Source organism: Apodemus sylvaticus, chromosome 16, assembly GCF_947179515.1.
Source record: "Apodemus sylvaticus chromosome 16, mApoSyl1.1, whole genome shotgun sequence".
In the NCBI taxonomy this organism is placed as follows: domain Eukaryota; kingdom Metazoa; phylum Chordata; class Mammalia; order Rodentia; family Muridae; genus Apodemus; species Apodemus sylvaticus.
The window spans coordinates 58,004,557-58,025,548 of record NC_067487.1 but is presented as its reverse complement, the minus strand read 5'-3'; the positions used below and the strand labels follow the sequence as shown (position 1 = coordinate 58,025,548).

Genomic DNA, 20,992 nt, shown 5'->3' with positions numbered 1-20,992 from the left:
TTGCACTTTATTAAATGCAAGGCTTATACAGACATCCAAACCCCAGCCCTGCCGTGGAGATGGGCTACACGGGTGCACTCTGAAGTCACTGGCTGCAGAGCGCTTTCTTTCTCTCCACAGGCGGAGCAACACCCGAGCTTACCTGTTTATCTAAGAACTCCCGAGCGTCCTTCTCAATATGACCTTCGTAGAGATTGGTGGTCATGCTCATTAGCCCCACCTTAGATAAGCCAAAGTCAGTCAGCTTTATGTGCCCCATGGAGGTGACCAACAGGCTAGGAGACAGAAGGACAAAGGGCACAACAGTCACTTGAAAGCAGATTCTGTGGTTTTAGGTCTCCCTCCTTCCCTCTTTGGCTTGTAATACATCAACTATATTGCAAAATGAAGCCTGGTAAGAGAGGGTGTCGTGCAAAGGAGTAGGGCACTTGCATTGGACCGCTGAGCATGATCCTGAAGTCAGGGCCAGAGCTAAAACTCCGCTGTCTTTGTTGGAGCAATCACATCCAACATTATTGTTTCTGCAGCACTTAAGAAACTCTAAAACCTAAAGTATGGAACTCTAATTCCTGTCTGTTTTCAGTCTATGGACTTTGACTGTGCCTGACTTGAGATTTACTTTTAAAGTTATATGTATATGTGTGTGAATGTGGGTGGTAGTGCATGCGCACATGTGAATGAGGATGCCCATGGAGTCCAGAAAACGGCACAAGAGCCCATCAAGATGGAGAGAACTCAGGCCTTCTGCAACAGTCAACCACAAAGCCATCTTTCCAGACACCTTTTTTCCATTTTTCAGAATAAGAGAAATAGAGAAGAAATAGAGTCCTATGGCATACACCAGGAACTCAGGTAAGGAATCCACTTGTGATTAAAACAAGACATAGATAAAAGAACCTGGACAGAAAAACCTAGTTTTTCCTATTTCCACTTCCAGCTTTGAATTGAATTTCAATTCACTAAGCACAAAGCTTGGACTCATTATAGTGCAAAAAATTACATTTGACTATATTAAAATCTTTCGTTGTAAGTAAAAAATAGCATTTTATCAATTAAAAGGTTAAAGTGATAGAGAATTTTAAAAAGCTGCTAGAAGATGGGCCAGGCAGCAGCAGTGTATGCCTTTAAGGATTCCAGGACTTAGGAGGCAGAGGCAGGTGGATCTCTGTGACTTCCAGGACAGCAAGGGCTGCACAAAGAAACCATGTCTCAAATAAGCAAGCAAAGAGAGCTACTAGAAGGAATTATGCCGAAATTCTGATAGGTGTGTATGAAATTGTTCTTTCCTTCCCCTGTGCTCTCCCAGATTTCTGATGAGCATAGTCTTAAGTTTGTCACACACTTTTCAACAAATGTAGCAGCGTCTCACACTAGTGCAGAAAGCATGAAATGTACCATATGCGACGTCAAGATGAACAGCTAGCCACTTGGGCAAAGTTCTATCCGTGTCTCAAATCAGAGCTGACAAGGAGCACCAAACTATCAAAGGATGATAGTAAAATAAGTGAAGGAGAATATCACATCATGTATATTACCATGGGAAGGCAGAACTCATCTAAGCATGATGCCAAGTACAAATGCTCCAGAAAACAGGGCCATTCTATGTCATTATTCCAAGATTTACGTGATAAAAGGGAAATTAACTCTAGAGTCATTTCCCCGTATCTTCTAAGTTCTTACTGTAAGCATTGTAGTCTTTCAAGAAATGTATAAAAGTTACCTTTCAGTTACTATCAAAATAACTCATTTTTTATACTAAGGAGAATTTTTGAAATGTGAAAATAGCCTTAAAAATATTTCACAGGCAGAAGAAAATGTTCAATATTATGTAAAAGACGTTTACATCATCGGGGCACATACTTGTCTGGCTTCAAATCCCTGTGCACGATTCCGTAGTTATGCAGATACTCCAAGGCCAAGACCGTCTCCGCAAAGTACATCCTGGCCATGTCGACTGGGAGAGGCCCCATGTTCTTCATCAGGGTTGCGCAGTCTCCCCCTGTAAAGCACGGGAAGCACGTTTAGCAGGAGCAGCATCCAGCTCTGGGATTACTGAAGGCCGGCAGGGTGGATCACAGAACGTCAAAGCAGAGTCGCACTCGGAAGTGGAGACCATGTTAAGTCGTCATGTTTCCAATTTAGAAGTGAAGAGAGCAATTTGACTTTGAAGTGAATGGTGTTCTGAAGAATCTCTAGCATAATTCGGGATGATTGTACTAATTTATAATGGTATCAGTGTGAGATGCAGATGCTAGAATTAGATTGCAGAGGTGGAATCCTGTCTCTGAGCAGCTGGGAGCTCTTAGGCAGATGAGTTTGGTGGTCTTGGTTCCTTCGTTGCAATATGGGAGTTAGAAATAATCTCATCCTGCAGAGCAGTGGTTCTCAACTGGGGGTCGAAAGACCCTTTCACTAAGATCAGGTATCAGATATTCAGCATATCAGATATTTACAGTATAACAGTAGCAAAATTACCATTATGAAGTAGCAATGCATATCAGATATTTACAGTATAACAGTAGCAAAATTACCGTTAAGAAGTAGCAATGAAATAAGTTTATGGTTGGGCCTCACCACAACGGTATTAAAGGGTCACAACATTAGGAAAGGTTGAGAACCACTACTTTATACAATTATTTGGGGTTCATTCTAGTAAAGGAGTGATGACCTAGCTGCATACATAACAAATGGGATAAAAAAGCTATTATAAAAACAACCACCACAACAGTTCAGAAACAAATAGATTGTGTGGTAGAAAGAACAGTGGGTGGGACTCGGCCTAAGGGCTTCAGGCTCTATCTCTCAGTTCCCACTAAAGTTCCCTTTGGCTGCCAAGCTGCTTATCTGCAAACTAGAAAAGCTGTAAGTAAAAAGTCTCTACTGGGGGGCTGGAGAGATGGCTCAGTGGTAAAGAGCACTGACTGCTCTTCCGAAGGTCCTGAGTTCAAATCCCAGCACCCACAACGTGGCTCACAACTATCTGTAATGAGATCTGATGCCCTCTTCTGGGGTGTCTGTCTGAAGACAGCTACCGCGTACTTAAATATACTAAATCAATCAATCTTTTTTTTAGAAAAAGGTTTCTACTGTTTCTTGGAGATGTACAGTGAGGGATTCTCTCCAGAGGAAGAGCCTAAACAGGCCCCAGGGAAGGTGGTCTGGGCCTTCCCTGAACTTCTCATTGTGGTAACTTTATGTCAATGAGTTGGAGAGATGGAAAGTCTCAGAAGTATAATTTAACAAAAAGAGGATCGAGAGAAATAAGATTACTTGGAACATTTAAGATGCAAACCATAAATGGTTGAGGAGGGGGACAGAGGCTGGGCATGGTCAGGCTGGTGACCCCTGGACTCAGGAGGCTGAGGCGGAAGAATTATAAAGTTTGAGACCTACTTGGCTATAAAGGAAGAGTGGCTGGATTTTTCATTTTCCACCACAGGCTAAAAAGGATATCTTTTAAATTCACTTTTTGAGAAGACTAATGATAATGAACACATTTTATGATGTGTGATAAAAAGAAGTAGGAGGGAAAAAAAAACCCTATATTCCAACTTTAATGACCAACTGAAGGGAGGTAGTTAGGATTAAATGCTATTAAAAAAGAAAACAACCTTTTCCCAAATAACACTAATGTCCCCTTTGTTATAGTAGCAGGCAGTTTTACAAGCAATTATCAGATGATAATGACTGGGATTCGGCCATCTCTTGCTCGCATGGGCTCCTGGGTGGATATAGCCGTTATGTGGCACGAATGTGGCTTTGCCTAAGACATCTGGGTCCAGGCACCACGCTCCCTCTGGGCAAGACCGGCTTACCTTCCACATACTCCATGACCATGCATAAGTGACGCCTGGTTTCAAAGGAGCAATACATGCTGACCACGAAGGGGTTCTCTGCGAAAGTCAGGATGTCCCGTTCCACGAAGGCCTGCTGGATCTGGTTCCGAAGGATGAGGTTCTGCTTGTTGATCTTCTTCATGGCAAACCTCTGCCGGGATTCTTTATGCCGAACAAAGTAGACGGCCCTGAAACGGAATGCAAGTGTTTGGTCCACAGGAAGAGAGATGGTAAGGAAGCTCGGAAGTGACACAGAGCACACAGACCCTGTGCTTTCCGAGTTCCCGACAGCTCGAGCTAAGTTGCCGCAGCTGTGCTGGTGAATTAGCAATGTCCCATTCCAAACCCAAATTGGCTTTTTAATAGAGATCATACATAAAGCATCAGATCTGCCTTTGCTCCAAAAATGGGGGGCAGGCAAAGTGAGTTATTTCCCAAGAACTAGCTGATGTTTTCAGTTTTTCCACAAACAAAACAAAATCCAATACATAAATCAGAACTGGGAAGAATTAACAAAATTACACACAGATCACGAGCGACATCCTTCCTAGCATTAGACATATGTTAGGCACGTTTTCTGGACTGACTAAAGCAATAATTTTCTAAATGATACCCTTGGGATCTGCATGGAGGACCGGGGCTTCTTAGAGTCCCTGGTTTCCAATTGAGAGTAATTGCTTCCCATGGAATCTCCAGATAAATGAGACGAGTGTGTGAGGATATATGAGAACGTTCTGCAACAAAGACTAGCATATTTCCTCACTGCAGACTCCACATGCACCACCCTCTGTGAGCTCCAGTAGCAAATGCATTTCCCAACGTAATGGGTGGGCGAGGGGAGACTGAGGAGCAAGCCAGGGAGCTGTATCTCTGCTCCCACACCTCCTGGCCAAGCTATGAAGCACCTTTATAGGATAAAATGACCAGCCGTAGGCCACATTCAGTCTCTTCTATGGCCTTGCCCAGAAACTCTCTGGTGAAAGACAGTGAACTCCCAAAGGACCGGGTTGACATGGAGAAAAGGGGACTTAGAAAGGCAGAAGTTCTAAAATAGGACCTGAACAACAAGGGGAGGATTCGGATGCCCCCCTTCTTCCAAGTCACTCCATCTGTTGTTTTTCATGGAGGGACAGGTTTGAGTGCCCAAGAAGACAATGATTAGATGAAGTAATCCCTTAAAGGGGCACTAAACTTTTATACAAATACCAATGTGTATAAATATGTGTGATACGTTGTACTTGCTGCCCTAAACCAAAGGCCTTCATCAAATAAGGAATAATTTATTTAAAAAATCACTGAATATGGTAAACACACACACACACAGAGTTGGTTTACCGTCTAAAACAAGGAGCTATGTGAACCTAGTTGTGTTTTCTACTAGCTTGCGCAGTAATGTCTAATGAATGGCTGGCTGCAAGGCAGGCTGGGATCTTTTGTTCCCTGCTGAACCAATAGCTCAGGGCTTATACTGACTAAGTCTCAGTATAGTCAACTCTGATTTAACCCATTATTAATGTTTTCACGAAAGCGGTCAACTAGGACTTGCTTTTTCTTCCTCATCTGTGTTTATCCTGTCACTGTGTCCCCCTCTTTTCTTGGCTCACAATGTCACACATTTGTATTCCTCTCTCTATTATCTCTGGCTTTGCCCACTCCCTGTTCCAACTCTTCCTTTATTCGCTTTTCTGGTTTCTTCCTCACCATTTGGTGCAAAGGAGGGTCTCTTGATGACACTCCTCAAAACAACTCACTGACTAGCATAGCCCTTTAATTCTCACCATAAAACAAAAGTGCATGAGAGTCAGCCAGTTGGACATCTTTTACATGCTAAGTTAGGGGTCTTCTGTAGGGTGCCTCAGTTCTGGGCTCCTATAGGCTCTGTTTGTTCCTACACCTGTTCTGTTGGTTACACCTGATAGCAACATTAACTAATTTAAGCACATGGGAGGGTTAGATGTTCACAACTGTCCTTGGTTATATAGCAAACTGGAGGCCAATCTGAGCGACATAAGTCTCTATTTTTTAAAAAAAGTAAGCTAATTCAAATAAATAGTTTGAATGTTAGATGGCCACCATAGACTCAAGTTTCTGAACACCTGATCCCCAGACGGTGGTGGTATCAGGGAAGGTTGTGGGGCCTTTAGAAAGACCTAGCTGGGCGGAAAAGAGGGGAGCCTGGGATGTAGGGGTGTAGCCTCTGCTCCCTGGTTTCAGCTACACGTAATATATGTGCTGCAAACTGCCACAAAGGAGATCCAGCCCCTATAGCGGCCCTCTGGGACGAACGGAGACTCTCGGGGACTGCAGAAAATCCTTCTGCCCTTAGGTGGGCTTCTCATGCACTGGATCACAGTAAAGACAAAAAGCAGCTAGTAACGAACTAACCGATGAAATCTCACTATGACAATGAGATGTTCTGTTGCTAGTGTTTTGGGATGTTCCAAGAGATGTAGGCGACTACGTAAAATTCCTGTTGATTTAGCAGGAGTTAATTTTCCAAAAGCTGTCAAAACATTTAGAGGCCTACATCCAGACTACTTCAGATTTCAGCTTCACCTTTAACCTTGGGAAACAGAAACCATGCATCTTAAGAATGACTTGTGTCAACTGTCTACAAAGGCCTCAAAACTAAAAACAGCATACATATGTAGGTTAAACTTAAATGTTTATTGTACACGTTTTCCTAAAAAATTCTTATTATGACCAGTTTGTAAATTAACTAACCAGTTAGCACATATTTTTTATATCTATTGAAAAGCTTTTATGTATCTTCCTTTCTTAGAACCACTGATTAGGATAAAATAAAAAAAGTCTATATATTTTGAAAGCTGCTTCTAATCATGATGGAGGCCAGATGTGAAGATGTTCACAAAAGAGTGAAGAAAATCACTCGGCCAACCCCCAAATATAAGATACACATTGGTAAATAACTGTCATTAAAATGGATTTCTGAAATGGGAGACAGATTTTTAAATAAAATTAAGAATGCAAAACATTAACATGAAAATGCTATCTTTTTATAATTGCTTGTCTCTTCTTCAAGTCACCTAGATTATATATAACACACCTTCCGGGTTTTCCTTCAGTATTGCACATTCAGTGCTGAGGGCCTTTAGGCCCACGTTCCGAATGCCACATGCCGACTATCACAAGGTGGATACTTTGATGTCCAACCAAGAGTTCGTTAAACTGCTGAAGTTGATTAGAGTAGCTAATTGGGGTCTGGGCGGGGGTCTGTTGGCTATTTCTATAACACTGAGCACTGAATGCAGAATCTTGAACATTTTGGGCACGTGATCTACCATTTGGCTACATCCTCTGCTTCTAGTTCATTTTACGTTCTTAGTTTCTGATATTTATGTTTTGCTTTTGGGGTACTAATTTATTTTTGTTTTTCTAGAAAGGGTTTCCCTCTGTAGCCCTGGATGCCCTGGAACTCTCACTCTATAGACCAGGCTGGCTTTGAACTCTCAAGAGATCCACCTGCCTCTGCTTCCTGAATGCTGGGATTAAAGGTGTGCACCATTACCACCTGACCATTGCTTTGTTGGAAAAAGACTATTCTGTCTCCTCCTTCACAGGAAAGCCCAAGAATGGGAAATGACATGGTAGAAAGGCAGCCGGAAACTCTTGCTCTCTGGGAGGCCAGGCATTTCTGCCTACAAAAGATAAAAAGAAGTAGGGCCCATGAGAGGGAGGCTGAAGGCCCGGCACCACTGCCCCGTTGGAAGCAGGATCCTAATGCCTATGAAATCATGAGACTCTGAAAGCCCAGTGCACAGACGTGAGCCAGCAGATCTGCAAGTGGGAGTCGGGCGTGGAGAGTAGGTGGCCACAGCTAATGTGTGAATGGGTATGTGTCAGCTTGCACTCACGGGCCTCACTAGTAAATGTTTCTGGGCCCTTGAGACGTGAGAGCATAGCGTGTATAAAGGTCAAAAAGAAAAGTACAAAGAGAGAGAGAAATGTTGCAACTTTTAGGTGTTTTAATTCTGAGTCAATGGCTTTAGCTTATAATAAGAAGATCAGGAGTTCAAAGCTAGTCTACATAGCAACTAGCTTCAGCCTTCTATGAGTACTATGTTGGTATAAAAAGAAATTTCACTTCCACCTGGAGACCAGCACACACTTATCAAACTGGCATTATCAACACAAGGTCAGTAAGCACAAGACTCTTGTCTTACCATACTTGTCTAATGAGAGGGTTGGTTCCCAGCGCCAATAGCTTCTGGGGAGACAAAGTCAGTGTGACACCGAGCCACTGACGTAAGTAGCGACCCCCAATTACACAGATACCAATGATGGTGGGAAGAGCCCAGATGTTCCTACCCTTCTAAGGTCTGTTTGTTCAGCTAGCCTGAAGATAGCATCTCAGCTGGTTGAATTGACTGGGGTAGTTCCATTCCAATTTTAAATTAAAAATAATTCAGATAGAAAGGAAATCTGTCAGAAATGTAATGAGATATTACTTCTGAGAAGAAAAGAGGGGGAAATGGTTCTGGCTGATCAGCAGAGGCTCGGACAGGCAGCTTGTGAGCCCACTAATGACTTGGCCTGCATCCTGGGTGTTTACCAATTCACAGCTTGTTTAACTTCTTGTATATTCCCAACCATTCCCCAAAGTGTGATATACCTCATCTACTATACAGTGGTTTAATTGCACTACAAATGAGTTTACTCAACCAATTAGAACTCCAAATACTGCTAAGATACATGCCTAAGATTTACAAAGGGTTGCTTCTGAGAACGTCTCCTTCCGGAATCATTCCACTGCTCAAACGGACCCGAGAAGGGCTTCAACCCGTGCCTGTGAGATCACCCTGCTGACTTCTTTCTGATAAGAATGCCTGGGGTCATCTCCAGAACGACGAATAACCACAAAACAAGTATTAATAAGCAAATAAAAGGCACAAATAACTGCACAGTAGAAAATTCTCAACGAAGAAAGCATATATTGCAAAAAGATAAGATCTAAAAGCATTTATGGGCTGCTTCAGGAAACATGCCATTTGACATAATCCTGAAAGCCAGTGAGGCATAGAGAGGGCTCACAAATATTTAAGTTCTTTGCTAAGTTAATGGTGTGGAAAATATTAGAGGTGAAAAAACAGGAAGGAAAAACATCCCTTGTGGCGTAACAAAAAAAAAATCAGTGTCTCATCTGCTCCGACGTGGAGAGATGGCAGTAAACGTCTCAGGGATGATTTATTGCTCTCTGTATACATGCAAATGGAATTGGGATTAATACTAAATTAAGACAGAATTCCTGGGCAGTCTAAAATGGATTAGGTCATAGTTTGCATGTTTAATTGTCCTTCCACACTATTTATTGGTAACTGAGAATTTTCTATTAATTTACTATTGTCACTACTTATACCTTGGGAAAGAAACTGCGTCATAGGAAAGGACCAAGGAATTCAACAAGAGAGAAGTCAAAGCTTCCCAGCACAGAGAAATAGTAAATGTTTAAAGAAATGAAACCGCTAACTATAACGTCACCATTACACACATTGAGATACTACTGTTACAGGGTACTGAAGTATCCAGTGTAAGTATGTGTGCAGATTACAGAAGTGTGTGCAGCTGTCAACAGATTACAAAAAAAAAAACTTGAAATAACACCTGAAACAATAGTAGTGACACAAACCTCTAATCCTAGCACTCAGCAGATGGAAGCAAGGTTATCCTTGGCTACACAGTAAGTTCAAGTACAGCCTGGACTACATGAGACACAGTCTTAACATTTTTGAGGAGAGAAAACCCATTTTATCCATTATAAGAAGACATATAAAGGAAAAAGAAAGAAAAGCAACAAGAATTTAGTGCCCGCTAGAATCCTCAAATCCATTCTTTAAAAAGAGATTTGAAGATAGATTTGTTGTGTGAATCTAGAATATAACTCCCTTCCTTCAGGAATAAAAATGGATCATGGATCAAGGAAGAAATGCTATGTTTCATTCAATTTAATTAACATGTTAGTGTAAGAAGTCACAGGTGTGCAGTGTTTCATATGGCATATAACATATGATCTCAACCAAGTGCCTTTCAACTGCAAGCACAGATTAAGTAATAGCAACAGGAATGAAGACCATTTTTCTTTTATTTTATGAAATCTTTCTCTCCAATCTTCTTAAATAAGCCCTGGGTCACTGACAGTGCCTCCTGTTGGGCGTTCAGAAGATGTGATTCTGGCTGCATGTTACTCCACCTAAGGAAGAAGCGGCCTTCTAAAATGCCAGTCTCTGTGTAGCATATACTTAACATGAGGTAAAACTGAAAACAAATGTCACACTCCAACGTGTCACAATACGCTAGAGAGCTGGCTTGGAATACTCACCCATAGGCTCCGTTGCTGATCAATTTAATTGTTTCAAAATCACTCTCTCGGGGCTTCCTTCGAAGTCTCAGGGAAGTATTTGAGCTCTGGGGAAAGGAATGAGAAGGTTAAAACGCAGTTCAGACTTTGAGGAAATTGCCGGATTGTGCTATTTAACTTGCTGAGGCACAGTGTCCCGTCTTAGAAGGCTGGGTCAGCTGCAGGGCTCTTCCTGCCTTATCACCAAGGAGCTGTGGCTCCTAATGATTCCCTCTCAGCTGTGTTGACGCAAGCCCATGTTGCCAAAAGAAGACGTGTGAAGGTTTTGGTAATGTAGCTTCATCCTGGTCCTATATTTTAATAGTTAAGTCTAAAATGCCAACCCTTCCTTCTGCTTTCGGTTAGAAAAAAAAAACAACAACAAAAAAACAGGCTCTGATAGCTGTCACCAGGGTTGGGGGGAGCTGGGGGTGGGTGGGATATGACCTCTCCACTCCTGACTAGACCATAACTCTTTTATGCTGTGGCACTGTATGGATGGTAGGTGACAAATCTCTTAGGTGTGGAATGCCTGCCCATGTTAACCTCTCCATCAAACATCTTACTATGTCTTAAATACCGAGATTCTAAACTTCAGCTCTCTAAAAAGTTTAGCTTAATGAACAGGAATAACCTCGCTGCTTTGATTCCTGGTCTCTTGTGCTCCATTCACCTCAGCTGCTCTGTGCCCTCCAGAGACCAGGATGCCCTCTCATCGTTTTAGAAGACCCCGCGATGCTGAGGTGTGCACAAGTCTCTCCCATCATGGCCGCCGTCTCTCCCCCCCCCAGCCTTCTACTCATCTTTGGAAGGCTTGCAAACCAGGCCCCTACCTTCTTCTCTGCTTCAGTTCCTTCCTCATCTTATCAACTCTACTCGGGAAACACAACCAGACTGGCCTCAGAGCTACTTGACCTCCTCAGTTCAAACTGCCACCTGTCCCTTGCATGAACCCCTAGCCTCTGGCATAGGACCCGGATCTTAGCGTTACTTCCATGGTTTCGTCTCTGGAAACAATTCAAGCCAGGGACCACTTGCCTGCCCCACACAGGCCCTCCTCACATTAACTCTTTTGTTCTATCACCAATGAGATGAAGTCACCCAGAACTCCACTGGAAATTCTCCCTCCGAGAGCCTGAATAGTACAGATTATAATCACTAGCTTGATGGTTCTTCTTAGATATTTTGAAGGAATTGCAGTTACAATAGCAACTCTATAATGAGGTTAGAAGAGCATCTATCCGTTTAGCACTTAACTCTGGGGCACTCTCCTAGCCACTGTAGACGGAATAGTCCACTTAGCTTTTATCCAGATGGAGAAACCGAGGCTCAGATGAGCTGAGCCCTTCGCCTGACTAGGACGCACACTTTGTGAGAGGCAGAGGAGTTAGTTTTCAAATGCGGGCAATCTGGACCTAGAGACTATACTCTCAACCCCCCAGACTACAAAACATGTTTACCTTCCTAGTCACTTGGATTCGTGCTGGCTTCACTAATGATACCCATTTTCATAGGAGAATGGCCCCAGTCAGCAAGACCTTTCACCACTGCAAGAGCCACTGAAGCTGCCTCTTAACTGATTTCCCTGTGGCCGGCCAGCTAATCTCCGTGTCTCATGCACTTTCAAGCCATGACTCTGGCCAGGCCATCTCTCAGTTTACCCCCACTCAGTTGCTATCCATTACCCTTAAAAGGAAGGCCACCTGACAGAAGTGGGCAGGATCCTCCCGACTACTTTCCCCAAACTCTCCAGCTCAGGAGTCCTCTTGGCCTTTAGCCCCGAGACGCACCTTACATCTGGAGTGTTCCTCTGTCCCGTCACATCTTACTCATCCCCCCCTCCCCCCATTTCACCTCAATGGCCACGCCCTTGGAAAACTCTTCTGGGACTGGTCCACTCAGAAACATCTATTTCTGGAATGGTCTCCTGGCTCACGGTCATCTTTTTTTTTTTCATGGATGTTATTCATGCTCATAGTTGCTATTTTGGTGCTTAGGAAGTTTTTGTAAATTTCTGCTTCTCTTAGGAGTGAGGTACTAAAAGTGTATGCCTCGTGCCTTGCCCACAGAAAGACAATAAACATTTATGGAATAAAGTAATTAACACAGTCAAAAAAAAAATCTCCAGATGCTAAGAAACAGAAAGAAACCCAGCATCATATTCCATCAGGAAGATACTCACACTCACTGACTCATCCGTCTCTGGCGTCTCTGCTGTCCTACTGTCGTAATTCCCCAACTGAGCCATTTCTAAGTTTAAAACAAAAGGGGAAGAAGGAAATACTGAATTATACAGGAAGACAAAGCCAAAACAGAAGAGAAGTAAATTCTCACCATTTAAAAAAGAGAGAAAGAAAAATTCAGCCTATAAACCAATACGTACATATTACAGCCTCAAAGGCAAGAATCGGCAGCTGGTATTTTGGACATGTACTAATGACACTTTGTACTAATGTTCTAATGGTCTCTGGATCTCCAATTTTATCACTAGCCAGACCTAGGAACATGGAACACAGGACACTGGGCCTCTGCTCCAGTGAGCAGTAGGCACTGACTCAGGCATGCACTGTAGCTTGCAAAGCCTTGGGTGAGCTAGCAGCTTTGTACATAATCCAAGAGAGGCGAGTCTCCCAAGGACTTGACACACAGCGAAGATGAATTCACTCCAATTTGAGAACGAGTCTCCGTTGCAGGGACATACAGAATATGCAGTTTTCCAGAGACAGTAATAGTGGCAGGTACTAGGGAATAGAGGATGAACATCCTTGGGTTATCACGTCTTAGCTGAGAGGCTTTTAACCTCAGGTTCTTCTGACGGATGTAAGCAGAATTGTGTCTTAGAGCTTTTGTGAGTGTTACACACGCCAATGCATGGGAAGCTCTTAGCATAGTCACTAAGAAGAATTAAGTGCTCGTTAAATGTTGATTGTTATTTATTAATTACGTTGTACAGAGCAGTCAATTCTGGGCTGGATGCCACAGGCTTGACGCAAGCTTAAGTACTTCCCTGGTGGTCTAGTTAAAAATGACAAAGACATCTAATGTCTAATTGCTCAGCCCATGGTTTGCAGAGCATCACTGAGTTTGTTTAAGTAAATGAGAAAGCCTAATTTATTTAATATTCATCTCCATACTATCTTTAAGATTTTTGTTTTGTTTGCTTGTTTGTTGGTTGGTTGGTTTTGTGGATTTTGGTTTTTTTTTTTTGAGACAGGGTTTCTCCGTATAGCTCTGACTGTCCTGGAACTCACTCTGTAGACCAAGCTGGCCTCGAACTCAGAAATCCTCTGCCTCCCAGAGTGCTGGGATTACAGGCATGCGCAGCCACCACCACCTGGCTGTTTTTTGAGACAAGGTTTCTTTGTGTAGCCATGGCTGTCCTAGAACTAACTAGCTCTTCAGAACAGGCTGACCTTAAACTCAGAGAGATCCACCTGCTTCTGCCTCCTGAATGGTAGGATTAAAAGTGTGCACTACCACCACCCAGCTAGATATTTTTTAATAAAGAATATAAAAGAATTTTCACCCAATGCATTTTTTTCAAAAGTAAATGTATTAACAAAGAGTTATAGTTTTTAGCAGTTTTGTAAGCATTTAAAATTGCTCCTTGGGCCTTTATTTAATATGTTTGTGTTCTTATATATATATATATATATATATATATATATATATATATATATATATATTCAGGGGCAGTGATTATTCATAACTTAGAGAAAGCAAGACCACACTGGGTCCTGCCTTTAGGTGAAAATGTATAAATTCCAGATTTTGAAATAGCAGTGGCATTAACTTCCCTACTTTAGATACTGGTGAAATTCCAGAGTAAAATTGTGCTTCAAGCAAATGCTTTCTCGGTGTCGATATAGATATGATTCAGGCTTGCAGTGTGACCTGCACCTTTAGACACAGAGACTTGGACAAACCGAGGTACAGTTGGTTTGAGGCGCTTTCACGACCTGTGATACTACTTGATACTATGCAGCAAACCAGCCCCAGGCATTTCTATTTGAGAAGCACCTATTGTGCCGTCCCATCATAACGATTATGTCTGTGAACTTTTACTTAATTTTATGCAGACACAAGTGGCTTATGTATTTGCACAGTCAAGGTAACAGCCCAGCCTAGAACTCTCTCCTGTGCACCAAAGGACAGACATAGGTTTGTCCATTTTGATGTTAATAAGAAAGCAAAGAAAAAGTATCTCAAGAGTTCCTGGAGAAGCTATTGTAAGTATTAAAAATGTATTGAAAGACTTTTCTCAGAATGAATCAAGAAAACGACGGGGAGTAAAAATAAATTCCTAGTGATAAATTTACACTATTCAACCCAAATGTGTCGCAGACCTCTACAGTTTTGTTTTGTTTTAAATCTATTCAGATATATGAGAGGGCATTATTCATGTGTCAAAGTTCTGTCTATAGTGACATTTAATGCCAGAAGAAAACTGAACAGGGCTCACTGGTTGATAAGCCACAGGCTGATGCAGCCTTAACTATATTGGCGTGAAGAGTCACTCTAACATGCCTTGACAGCCTCCCCCTCTCCAATTATTTTCATAAAAAAAAAATTAAAAGAGGGTTCTGTTTTAAATAGAATTTCAGCTAAATAAGTATTATCTGGGAAATCCATATTATTTGTAAGCAGTGGGTAGTAATGGGATGGAACCAAGTGTCAGCTTTCAAGGCAGGAAGCTAAGCCATCATTTTGTAATGCCTGAAGAGATTTTTTAAAACTCATCTAAATACCATTAAACATCTGCCCTTTTTATTTCATTGATTTAAACCATTTCTGAAGACTCGTGATTCAAAAAGGTAAAGATGGTAATTTAAAAGCCATGGGAGAAAATCTCTCCCCAGGGAACTTTTCAGAGAAGCAGTCACCAGCCTCTGTAAGTGATGAATCTGTTGTGGTACTGCTTTCAGTATAGTATAAATTTATCTGGCATTATCTCCCGGTAATGCATGCATCATTTCACTAGAAGCAAAGATACTATGTCCGCAAGAGCAAACCAAGCGGGGAGATGGGAAAGAACGGGCCAAAAAGCAGCTACCTAGCTTAGGACGGGAAAAAGAAAAATCTCTCTGCACCAACATTTACCTCCATCACAAACAATTGAACAGGGTAAATACAGTCTGCAAATTCAATTTAATGAACCAGGAAGATGATTTGGAACAAGAAAGGCCATGATAGCTTATGAGTCTTTTGGGGTGGTATGCAGACTAAGTGTTGTATATAACAATATCAAACAGAGAACCAGAAAAGGATGGGAGGGGATACCAACATTTATTTATTTATTTATTTATTTATTTATTTATTTATTTATTTACTTATTTACTTACTTACTTATGGAAAAATGACTCTAGGATGTTTCTTATTCTCGGTGTTTAACAGAATTAAATCTTTCTTCCTGGGGATCAACCACATATTCCTCTTACAAGCTCTGAAGGAGTCATCTCTCTTAACCTCTGGCTCTCTTTCACATGTGACGATTTTTCCCACTTACCTGAGACAAGTAAGCTGGAAAGGTCCCTACAAATGCTGGACTCAGCCTAAAGGCAGCTACTCTAGCTGCATTCCTTCTAAATTAAATTTAAATGTCAATTTTAAATGAATGATGATTTTGTTTTGTTTTATTTTTTTTTAAAGATTTATTTTATGTACGTGGGTATACTGTGGCTGTCTTCAGATACATTAGAAGAGGGCATCGGATGCCCGTTACAGATGGTTGTGAGCCACCGTGTGGTTGCTGGGAATTGAACTCAGGGCTTCTGGAAGAACAGTGAGTGCTCTTAACCACTGAGCCATCTCTCCAGTTCATGAATGATGATTTCTAGCAATGCTTTGAAAAATTAAAAGTGCTCTCTGGAGTCACCCCACTGAGTTTTGTAAGCGAAGGGCTGGGGGAGGATGGAATCAAAGCTCTCCTGGGGACATCAAGTCCTCTCCTGTCTGGAGGTCTCTCATCCAGCCAGGCCAGCCCTGCTCTCTAGCTGACATACACTGGGCATGCTCACTGTCTCCTCTGTGCTCAACCATGGTTATTTCTTTCTGATACTAACTGGCCTCCCCCAAAAGGGATCTTTTCAGAGAGATATCCAACATGAGGAATGTAAAGATTGATCATGAAGCTCGTCTAGATGCCACCACAGTCAGAGCAAGTGAAGACCCACCCCATCAGCGCTCACCTTCCAAGGGGTCCTTATTGAGTCCCAGCTGGCTGATGATGTACCTGGGAATGTCAGTTTTGATTCCTTGGCCTTCTTTGGCATGGCCTTCTGCAGCTTCCAATAGGTAATAAAATTCTTCAGGATCAAATTCCTGGCAGATGACGGGCACAGATTAATAGTCTGAGGTTTCATTACATAAATCTCACTCACAGCAAAGCTGACATAGTTGAACTTTATATATGAAGAGAGGAGGTAAATGCCTTTACACAGTATACAAGTCTCACTTCATAGTTGAAACCTAGTCATACTCCAAGGCCAGGCATATATACAACTGGTGACCTAAAGGAAATGACTATTTCCAGTCTTCCCGTTTCTCTGTAATGTAACTTTGAAGGTAAAGTGTTCTATTAAAGACTAGAAGCCCACTGAGTTGAGGTGTGTTATGATGGTTGGTATTTGATTGGCCTAGGGAGTGACCCTATTAGGAGGTGTGGCCTTGTTGGAGTAGGTGTGTAACTGAGGGTATGGGCTTAAGACCCTCACCCTAGTTGCCTGGAAGTCAGTCTTCCACTAGCAGCCTTCAGTTGAAGATGTAAAACTCTCAGCTCCTCCTGCACCATATCTGCCTGGATGCTGCCATGTTTCTGCCTTGATGATAATGGACTGAACCTCTGAGCCTATAAGTCAACCCCAATTAAATGTTGTCTTTTATAAAATTTGCATTGGTCATGGTGTTCACAGCAGTAAATCCTAACTAAGACAGTTGCCTAGTCTAGCCTCGGATTCCTCAATGTAAGAGCATTCCACCTCGGTCCCCGCGTAACTGAGACTAAAGAGGCATGTGCCACCAGGCCCGGCTTGCTTTGCTGGCTTCTGAGATCTCCCCTCCTGTGTCTCATCAGGCACTCTGCATATTTATGGGGCTATGAATATTTCCATTTCATAAAACATTATGAATGTTAATTAAAGGAAGAATAAAACCAAAGCACCTGAGACCGGATACACATCGTGAGTGACGCTGAAAGCCGTCACACATGGACAGACGTTAGTCGTCAGCACAAGTTGGAAGTGAATTTTCATATGGTACTCACAGGCCCTTAAAGACTATGTGCAAAGCCTTGAATTTGTTTATAGTCTTGACTGAATTCTCAGAGTATTATAAAACCAAAAATCTTGAGTGAAGAAAATGATTGTTGGCCAAAAGTTATAAACATGAAAGGCAGCTAGCTAGTGTTCTCGAATCTCATCCCTTCAGATCTGGGTGGTGCCTTGCTTTCAAGTGGGTTGCCAACGAGCACTTATCTCTAGCACATTCTAAAACCAGTAAGTATAGCCACGGGTCACCATACCCCTGACTTCCTTCAGTATGAATCTTAGCAACTCCAGAAACATGAGGCACAGAAAGCATTTTAAATTAGCTGTGGCATAAGGTTATCATGCTAAGATAGGGCCAAGCAAATTATCCCATGATCATCCTTCATGCTTGACCAGAATGCAATATGACTACTGCTTAATAACAGCGCCAACACCAGAATTCCTTCTCAAAATCAGGAGACAGGCCACATATGGATGTCATCATAAGCATTCACACGCTGTAGTCCCTCCTGACTCTTTCCGTTTAGCACCCGTGGTTGAAGTTGAGTGAAATCGGAGCCTTCCAATGGCCGCTACTTTCCACGTTTAATGATAAATAATGTAGTCACATCTAAAGGCAGCTTACCAAACACTCCAATAACCGAGCAGGGCGGGCAATAACAATTAGGATCTTTCGGACTAGCTGCTTAATAAATGCCAGTTCTCCACTTTCAGAGCGATCATGAGCCTAGGAAAGAGCAATGATCAGAAAGATGCTAGAGAGGGCTCCACTAAGTGGAAAAGAAAATCAGCAAAGCATGCTAATTGGCTAATTTTTTTTAAAAATCCAAAATTAAGTGACTTAGAAAACACTCTTAATAGGCATTATGTCTGACATAAACGAACACTATCAGACATCTACAAAATAGCTCTATTAGCTAAAGTTTAATCGCAAAACTTTGATTTATTATGTTTTAGAAATCAGATGTAAGGATAAGGTCGGTTAGTGTGGGCCCTGAGCGAAGGAGACATTAAATTTATGATCCACCCAGAGTGGGGCGCCAGCAGTGGCAGCTGACCACGAGTTTGGCCCTGGCTGATGGAACATTCTAGACATTGGTGGCAAAGGTAGAGACGGGCTGTTTTTGTTATCCCACGAATCTAATTTACTTGTGAAATGTAGTTCAGGCACATACTACAATTGGCCTCCAAGGTAGTTATTTTACCACATGTGGGGTGTAATATAGTGGCACAGCAAATGTTAATCGTTTAATTTCAGATACACATGTAGACTCAACAACACTCACTCAATGAATAACACCCAAAAACTTAGCTTAGCAAAACTGAATTGGATTAAATACTTGTTAAATTTTATTTCATGTGTTGCCTGAGCACAATAAATATTCCAACAGCAGAGGTTAACTTGTTAATAGACACTGACATTTTTAATATTTTCTTGAATAAATCTGACAATACAATATTAGAGCAGGCAGAGGATAAAATTTGAATGGAAACTATGCATGTTTATTTTTGAAGGCTTCATAATTTTTAAGGGTTTTATGATATAATTTCCTAAAGATGTAGGAACAGAACCAACGTGTTGCCAGGACTAGAGGATATAATTTCAGAAAGGTTAAGAAACAGGTTTGATCATTCTTGGGGATGTTCATCAATGACAAAAGTCCCATCTTCAAAAATGCATGCAGATAAAACTTAGGAAAAATGATTGTAACATGTCCACTGCATTTAAGCTAATGTACAACCCATAGCTTGCATGAAAATAAAAATGAAGAACTAGCTTTAGAATAGGACATGTTCTATATCTTTAGAAAAAAATTAGTCTACATATCAAACACAAGCTACCTTTACATTTTTTTCTAGTGTTTGTTTTGCAAGGAAAAGAAATTTTAGGAAATACAGCTAATCCTCAGAACAGCAACATATTCTTTTTTGTGGTTCATTATCACTAAACACAAATCTTGAAAGGCTGAAAGACAAACAGAAGCCTATCTAACTTCTTGGTGACACTCTGGGATGGATGTTCCTATAACGGTTGCTGTTTTATGAATTCACAAATGTAAAGAATATCTAAAACACTGAGGCATGCTTTCTTGTTTTCCCGCAAAAGAGAATAGTCAATTCAAATGGGAAAGGTTTCCTTTCAAAGACCATCAAAACGATGACATGTTCCAACTTTTAACACATATCGGCTATGTCTTACTCCAAGACATATGAGTTCCATTAGCTTAAATAATATTTATTTACCAAATTCGTGAAGGAAGACAGGCTTCACTAAAACAACCACCAATGGAACAGCACAGCATGAGAAGTAACTGGCTTCCTGGTTCCTTGCAGCAAGCTCCAAAGGGACTAATAAAGTCCCAGAGTTTGTATTGTAAGTGTTGGCCACTATTAAAAAGGATTGTGACCCAGATTTGAGAGTAGGTTAGCGTTTCCTTTGTGGTTTATTTTCTTTAGCTAAATACACTTCAGTGAAAAAGAGACTGTAGACATAAAAGCATTCATCTGAAATTGACCTAGACCTCGGCCTTTAAAAGGCATCTGTTAAATCAAGCTGTTCAAACCAGGAGGAGATCTGTGCCTTGAGTTATGCGAAAGATTGACAGTGGAAACATGGTGAGGAGACAGGCTTGCTGGGCTCCGAGAGACACATCTGGAAACGGACAAGTGTGTGCCAGAAGAGGCCACAGCCTGTTCCCATAGCTCCACTCTCCCCAGAAGTGGCCTGTTCCTGTCAGACAGGTTTTGTTCCATGCTCTGGCCAGACACTGGCAATGTGGCTCTGAAGGGAGACTGAATTGTTGCAAATGATTAAAAGAAACTGCATCTGTGAAGAAGCACAGAAGACATTCTAACTCCCTTCTAACAATGACCTTTGTGGCACTGGTATACGTGCTTCTCCGGCTCAAAGGGAAAATTTCTCTAAAAATTAACCTTTGTCATCTGTCATCCCACCCACTTGGAAGATCCCTGAAATGCTAAGATTTATTTAATTGCCATAAAACAATCTGCCATGTCTGCCATTCATCAACAAAAATACAGGGTAGCTTTCCATAACTATGGATATTGATTCTATCTTCTTAAGGAACTGCCTGGAAAGGCCAGGACAGAATGCGAGACTAAGCTGGTCTTTATGATGCTATCATGTTTGTATCTTTGGTGACCCTATGGAGTTCAGGAAGGAGGAGGCCTTAGAATCTGACTCTAGAGCCCCCTGGTCTGCTTCTTTTAAATGTGTGCCAATGCATAAATACTGATATGATGACAAGAAGGAGAAGGAGGATGTGGAAGAGGAGGAGGAGAAGGAGGAGGAGATATTTGACATTATATCAAGTGTTTTGATATGCTTCCAAATGTGTTCTCCTCCTTCTTCTCTCCCTCCCAAAATCACTGAGGAATCCATAAATACCAAACACTGAACACTGAGCTAGGCACCAGGACCTGTGGTCTTCAAAGAGCTCGATGATACAAATTTGAGGCTTCCCTCCCTTCCCACCTTAAATCTCGTTAGAATGTTTCATGGCTACACAGAACAA

At 41.8% G+C, this 20,992-nt stretch overlaps 1 protein-coding gene across 8 annotated transcripts in view; it reads right to left on the bottom strand.

Moving 5' to 3' along the window:
• Positions 1–20,992, bottom strand: part of Mast4 (microtubule associated serine/threonine kinase family member 4) — a 606,534-nt gene that overhangs the window by 37,350 nt on the left and 548,192 nt on the right. For all 8 annotated transcript variants that reach the window (XM_052160085.1, XM_052160077.1, XM_052160082.1 and 5 more), the window contains 7 exons: positions 18,082–18,183; positions 16,380–16,512; positions 12,374–12,441; positions 10,174–10,259; positions 3,816–4,024; positions 1,861–1,999; positions 143–275 (listed from right to left, as the gene is read on the bottom strand). In XM_052160085.1, the coding sequence (XP_052016045.1) occupies positions 143–275; positions 1,861–1,999; positions 3,816–4,024; positions 10,174–10,259; positions 12,374–12,441; positions 16,380–16,512; positions 18,082–18,183 (870 nt within the window). The remainder of the gene's footprint in view (positions 1–142; positions 276–1,860; positions 2,000–3,815; positions 4,025–10,173; positions 10,260–12,373; positions 12,442–16,379; positions 16,513–18,081; positions 18,184–20,992) is intronic.